This window comes from Prunus dulcis, chromosome 6 (assembly GCF_902201215.1).
Source record: "Prunus dulcis chromosome 6, ALMONDv2, whole genome shotgun sequence".
Classification (NCBI taxonomy): Eukaryota; Viridiplantae; Streptophyta; class Magnoliopsida; order Rosales; family Rosaceae; genus Prunus; species Prunus dulcis.
In genome coordinates this window covers 21343145-21349890 of record NC_047655.1, presented here as the reverse complement: position 1 = coordinate 21349890, position 6746 = coordinate 21343145, and the positions used below count along the sequence as shown (strand labels likewise).

General features: G+C 37.6%; 1 protein-coding gene across 2 annotated transcripts; it reads left to right on the top strand.

Annotated features, from left to right (window-relative positions):
• The first annotated feature begins 265 nt into the window (after positions 1–265).
• On the top strand, positions 266–6527 carry LOC117630865 (casein kinase II subunit alpha-like). Of its 2 annotated transcripts, XM_034363690.1 has the most exons (11): positions 266–791; positions 926–1055; positions 1409–1603; positions 3150–3307; positions 3903–3993; positions 4383–4448; positions 4864–4946; positions 5033–5096; positions 5179–5247; positions 5764–5853; positions 6127–6527. In XM_034363690.1, the coding sequence occupies exons 1-10, from the start codon at positions 436–438 to the stop codon at positions 5821–5823; spliced, it is 1272 nt and encodes a 423-aa protein (XP_034219581.1). In that variant the 5' UTR covers positions 266–435; the 3' UTR covers positions 5824–5853; positions 6127–6527. The 2 variants fall into 2 exon arrangements, with proteins under 2 accessions (XP_034219581.1, XP_034219580.1); XM_034363689.1 differs by having other exon boundaries at positions 5764–6288.
• The last annotated feature ends 219 nt before the right edge of the window (positions 6528–6746 follow it).

The following is a 6746-nucleotide window of genomic DNA, read 5'->3' as shown; positions in this document are numbered from 1 at the left end:
CGGGATGTTCTAGGCCCCTTTATTCTATCCGCCAATCGTAGGTGCGCATGTTATCTATTTTCAATCCATTCATCCATCTAATATGTGACTTACAGTTATTAGAAAACTATTATTCTCAAAGTTCATCCATCATCATTACTCATCGTTGAGTCATTAGGCAATCAGAGTGTTATTAAATATACATAGTTAGCCCAGCTGCTCCAAATCCCCATTTATGAAAATTAAAATAAAAAATTTAATTATAAAAATAATAAAAACTAATTTGGCTTCTGAGATGAGAAATGGTTGTCTTAAAAAGAAAATACAAAATAATAATAATGTGAATAAAAAAAGGAATAAACAAAAAAGGAAGAAAAGAGAGAGAGAGAAAGAAAAGGGCAAAGAAGGACTGGGCATCGGTCCTTCTTCTACTTTTTGTATTGGGCGATTTGATTGATGGCCATAAGGCCTTCCTTGGAATTCACCGTCTCTCACCATCACCACAACCTTCTCTCTCTCTTCCTCGCACGCCCTCACCCTGCTTTCTTCTCCTCTCACCTCCTCTCGGTTTCTCAGTCCTCGCGCCCTCTCGTCCGCCGTATCGCGTCGTCGGCGACTCCCGTTCCTCACCGCCATACGACGTCGTACCGCCCACCGAGGCCGCTTCATCCTTTCCCAGAAACCCTGGCGCAGAAGATCTGTAAATCGATTCGCCGCCCTGGCGCCGCCTCCAAGGCTAGGATTTACTCCGATGTCAACGTGATCCGACCCAAGGATTACTGGGACTACGAGTCCCTCACCGTCCAGTGGGGGTAACGAACTAACAACCCTTTTCTGTTTCTTGTTTGGATTGCGAGAAAAAATAAGGAAATTTTGGTTTGGTTGGTGGGAAAATTGAATAATTTAGGGATGTTTTATTGTTCTTGGATTAATTGTGGTTGTACAGGGAGCAGGATGACTACGAGGTGGTGAGGAAGGTTGGGAGAGGAAAATACAGTGAGGTGTTTGAGGGGGTTCACTGCACCGATAACGAGAAATGTGTTATCAAGATTCTCAAACCTGTTAAAAAGAAGAAGGTGAGTTCTGAATTGCATTGCCTTTCCCTTCTTATGTGTGTATATAGGGAGGAGATTGACGTTTTGTTCTTATTATTTGGTTGTAAGTAATTGTGCTCCCTTAGTAACTTTCTTTGGTTATTTCTATTTGTTTCTTTCTTGTTGTCATGCGCGTCTGATTTAGAAATCTTGTAGTTGTGGGATCTTAATGAAGTTAGAGCTGAAATCTTCTTACAGTTAAGTAAAGAAACCAGTATTATCGCATCTCTCTCCCACCCCCCAAAAAAAAGAAGAAGAAGTAAAGTGCTTTTCTTGTATGACAAATTTCTATAGAATCAGTGAGACTTACATTTTTTATTTGGCATTAAATGCAGATTAAGAGGGAGATTAAAATCTTGCAGAATCTTTGTGGAGGACCCAACATTGTGAAGTTGCTTGATATTGTCAGGGACCAGCAATCAAAGACCCCTAGTCTCATATTTGAATATGTGAATAATACAGATTTTAAAGTGCTTTATCCGACGCTCTCAGATTATGACATACGATACTATATCTATGAACTTCTCAAGGTAAGCTTTGGCATTCTGGTTCTGAAATTTTTAAAAAGGATGACTTGTGATTATATTTTCATTCACTTAGAAGAAGCATGAATTATATGACCATAATGATATGAGATTTAAACTGAGTTAATTCTTTACATTTGCAAGGTTTGAAATTTCTTTCTAAGGCCATAATAAGGTCGATTTCTTTCTCTTTGTGCCCGGGAGTGATGATGGAGCTTGTAGCATTATTCCAATTTTCTTCTTTGCAGTTTTATTTCCCACTCTACACTGGAAAAGTTCAAATTTTGTCAACCAATTTTATAAATAATTGAACTTCAGGCAAACTTGAAGTAACGATCAATATTTTTGAGTTGTAGTATGGATCAGTGATATATCAGGCTGGCTGTTACTTACTTTATGCAGCTTTGGGGAATGGCCTAGGTGCAATTTAAATGTTTCAATAGTCCTACTAGAAAAAGGTGTAGGCTGGGCTAGTGCTGCCATTGCCACTTCTATTTTTGATCCTCATCCCGCCCCCATCATTGCCTTAAAAATGTGGACAGTGGAACTTCTTCACCCCACCCCACGAGAATATTAGCCCCCTCAACCCTTCCCTGCCACCTTTTTTATTTTTATTTTAAAAGAATGTAAGTAATAACTCTACTTCAAATATGGACAATAACACTATAAAATACGTTTACACAGAACATTTATAAAACAATATAATTTCATAAAGTAACAAAAAAATTAAACATTAGAATTAGTCATGGAATTTTACCTCCCTGCAGCAGTTGCCATTTATTCTCCCAAATCCGGCCCATTAGGGGCATGTCCCTGTGCGGCCTTGGGTTCATGGCTCTAGTCTTCACTTTTAAATTTGGTCAGGAAGAAAATATTGACGGTGGCTGTACATGGCCCCCCTAAGCAAGATGAGAGCACTTATCTTTTGAGGTGATCAACGCTAAGAGTTTCTATGGAATTTCCATAACAGGGTTGACCTTTCTGCTTGTAATTATGAAAATATTGTAGGAGAACATGCAGATAGCTAGAACTCAAGATGGGGTTGAGGGACCTATAGGACTAATATTTAGGCAGCTCCCTTTCTAGATTTGTTTCTTATCATGAATGTTCTTTATTGTTTGATCTTGAAATCTACTGCCCTTATACCATTACCAAATGAGAAACTTATTGAGATGCTTATGTTTCAATGTTCCCATACATAAGGTGCTATTGGGAGACTGAGAGATGGAACAACTCAATTACACAGGATTTATATAGGACATCTCATAAGAAAAAGAAAAGAAGGGAATAATCATCTCTTCAGGCTTGGAGAAAATCAGACCTTAATTTAAGGCAATTTAAAATTTAAAATGTGGAGGTATTTCTGTTAAATATTTTGTGAGTTTCTGTTTGAGCCAACTAGCTTCAAGAGCCTGGTGCTTATATACATGGATACAGGTTTATGTTTTGTTCTCAATGCTCAAAGTGTGGACTTCCATTTTCCAACTCAAAATTTTAGTTCTTCAGCTTGTAGGATTATTTAACTTGGTCATCTATGGATCTCTTTGTGTAGGCTTTGGATTATTGCCACTCGCAAGGTATTATGCATCGAGATGTGAAGCCCCATAATGTTATGATCGATCATGAGCAGCGTAAGCTTCGCCTTATAGATTGGGGCCTTGCCGAGTTCTATCATCCTGAGAAGGAGTATAATGTTCGTGTTGCTTCAAGGTTGTTTTCATATCTTTTACTTCACAGAAGACAATAATATTTATTCACATTTCATACATTCTTATCTGAAACTATGATAACTTTTTTTATATTTTCTGTCGCAGAAACTGTTGCTCTTGCCTAAAACCTTCTTGTATATAGAGAATTTGATTGTGTGGAAAGTTTAAAATTACAATTCTATATTTGAATGTAGGAATGTGGGAAGACACTTGCTGGACAGAACTTACCTTATTAAAGCTACATTGTTTTAGGAAACAAGTCCCCTTATCCCTCCACGCCCACCCTCATTTTCTTTATTTTGAGGAATTTTTCCCCAAAAACTACATTCTTTCAACAAATTTTTATTTTTATTTTATTCTGACTTGAGGAGTGATATTGGAATAGAACGGATCTGGTATGGAAATTATGCAACATTAGTGCAAAATCATACCTGCAATATTTGGAGTTATTTGGGAACAGGGGAACCACAGCAAGGCAGAAAATAGGTGCAGGATGAAGGGGATACTTTTAGTTTATACTATGAAATGATGGTTATTATATGTAACATAAATTTTGTGTATTCAGATTTGTCTTACCGCCCCCCATTTTATTGCAGGTATTTCAAAGGTCCTGAGCTTCTTGTTGATTTACAAGATTATGATTATTCTTTAGACTTGTGGAGTCTTGGTTGCATGTTTGCTGGAATGGTGAGCTTGTCCCAACCTATTTTGTTCTATTAAGGCACCTTATATATCACATACTCCTGAGCTCATTATGGTTATGCTGGTATTTGGCCTAAATATATCAAGTATTGTGTATCCTCTTCCCCATCTAACCCAAAATCAACCCCTGATATGATGAAATTTATGCATTTAGCGGGGGATGCTTGAATATATGCAATAGTTTTTCTATCCCGAAATGAGTACTTCAGATGTGATGGATAAAACTTTTCTTAGTGATGCATGGACAGTGGATCTTGATCTGCTTGCCTATTTATCCATGGGTGGCAGATGGCAAGGAGATTCAAAATTTGATACCATGTCAAAGTATGTGATGCTCTCTTGTGATGCTTATTCTTGAGCCTTCTGCTGTACAGATATTTCGTAAGGAGCCATTCTTCTATGGACATGATAACTATGATCAGCTAGTCAAAATAGCAAAGGTATGCATGCTAGTTAAAAAGCTTCTTTGTCTTTTATTGTTGTTCTTATTGTACTTCAACAGTTAATCTTTTGCCTCTACTTTGTCAAATTGATTCATGTGCCCATCGCATTGAGAGAACCAATAATGCGGATTACCTGTTTTTTAATGAGTGGAATCCTTCATCATATGCCTATGTGACTGCATTTGACACTTGTGCAAATAAATGTATTTGTGTGTGTTTCTTGTTGTGGTGTATATTCAATTCATATAACAAATGATGTGGCTTTCAAGAAGAAAAGAAAGCACTCTGTGTGTGTGTGTGTGTGTGTGTGTGTGTGTGTGAAATATGCTATATCATGTCTAGTGTTGCTTTGAAAAAGAAGAAAAAGCAATTGAAATCTAATTCAGTGTCTTGGAATCTTTTGCTCAAACAGGTACTTGGGACAGATGAATTAAATGCTTATCTGCACAAGTACCGAATAGAGTTAGACCCACACCTTGCAGCTCTAGTTGGGAGGTAGGTGGTTTTCTCATGATTTGTTCTTTATTCCCTTGTTACCAGGCACGCTGACTTTTCCCCCCCATAAAAAATTTCTGATGTAGGCATAGCAGGAAACCATGGACAAAATTCATTAATGTTGATAATCAGCACTTATCGGTTCCTGAGGTAAATTTTTTTTCATTGTGTTGGATTCGTTTTGTTTTGAGTTTTTCATAGTCTTTAATTACTTGTGATGTCCTTTCTGTAGGCTATTGACTTCGTAGACAAGTTGCTGCGTTATGATCACCAGGAAAGGCCAACTGCAAAAGAAGCAATGGTAAAATCCTAGTTCTTAATCCGGGACTGTTCAAAGCATGGACCTTGAGTAGGGGCAAGCTCCGTATGGGCCCCGCCCCACACCCAAATAACTGGCTCTTTCTCCTTCTTACTGTCAGAACCCCACATGTATGCATCCCAATTCGTTACACCTGAACCTCTTCCTACATGATAGATGATCAGAAGTGAAAAGGCATGATGTTCTTTTCCCAGTAATGGACAGGAAAATCATCTTAAAGAGTACTGCTTCTGTCCATCTAACCAACCATGTGAGGAAGAAGTTACAGTGTACCAAATTGAACTCGATATACATACGAGGTTCTGATTCCCTACTTCTGTAAGAAGTAGAAAGAGCCAGTCTAGATCTTTACAGTTAATGGGGTGTGGGGCAAGGCCCATGCTTTGAAAAGTCGGGGGTTAAGAATCCCTGACCATGGGCACTATGCTTATGGTGTTGCAATAATAATATGTTTCAAACTCAATTGTAAAATGAATTGAACTTTATTTATGCATGCAGGCCCATCCTTACTTCTATCCGATCAGAAATGCAGAAAGCAGCAGAACTCGCACCCAGTAGATTTGAGTTCTAGATGCTTGTCTAATCATGGTGAGTTCTTGGTTGGATCTTCCCTCTGTAATCTGCCCTCAGTTTTTATGGCTTTGGTTGAGTTCAGATATAGGGTTTGCCAGTGTTTGGGTTGTTATAAGACTCTCAGTTCTTTTTATTTGTTAGATTTCTGTGGACTTGCTTTGTCAATTTTTCATGTGTGCCCCAAACTTGTGAATGGGTTACTAATTTGATGTCAGGCTGGGTTATGTAATTTGATTTCCTCCATTCCTCTTTAATCAATGGAAATGATTTGTATTCTGATTCTGACAGGAGTGGGTGCTTTCTTTCTTCCTCCATTCTTCAATCATATGGAAGATTTGTCACTTTGATTGTACTCGCAAATGAATTTTACAAGAAAATGGCAGATAATGTTACTCATAAGCAATTTACTGGCTAATTCTAGCTGATAATTTACTTGAAGCAAACTTTTAACTGGTGATGTTTAGTTGATTGGAATGGAATTGGGATCGGGATCTTGATAGTTCACTTGATCTAGAAGCTTCAATTTCCGAACTTGGACTTGAATCGGGATCTGGTAACTTTGTCATGTGATGATAGAGATAGATTCATAAGAATCTGTCATGGACTGGTCTGCTATCAGTTCATTTTCAGATTTGAGAAACAAAGCATATAATGCATTATGGAACTATAGAACAAGATCTCTTTCCCTTTGGAGCGAGCCCTCACCCCGCATACATGGTTGAATTATTGAATAATACTTGAATAGAGTTTTTATATATTGAAAAATATAAACATATATACCAATTTCTTTTCTTCATTTTTGTTATCCCCATACTGATTTATGGAGTATTTATCGTTTCCAACCATTTATTTTTGGTACATTTTGCAATTTGATTTGATTTTAATTGATCAGATCAAGTGCATGATCT

What these genes read in the sequence shown, in the direction of transcription:
- LOC117630865 (XM_034363690.1), top strand. Translation starts at nt 436, where the DNA reads ATGGCCATAAGGCCTTCCTTGGAATTCACCGTCTCTCACCATCACCAC. An exon ending in AGCACTTATCGGTTCCTGAG is followed by an intron (nt 5,097 to 5,178) that starts GTAAATTTTTTT and finishes TCCTTTCTGTAG; the next exon opens with GCTATTGACTTCGTAGACAA. An exon ending in CAACTGCAAAAGAAGCAATG is followed by an intron (nt 5,248 to 5,763) that starts GTAAAATCCTAG and finishes TTATGCATGCAG; the next exon opens with GCCCATCCTTACTTCTATCC.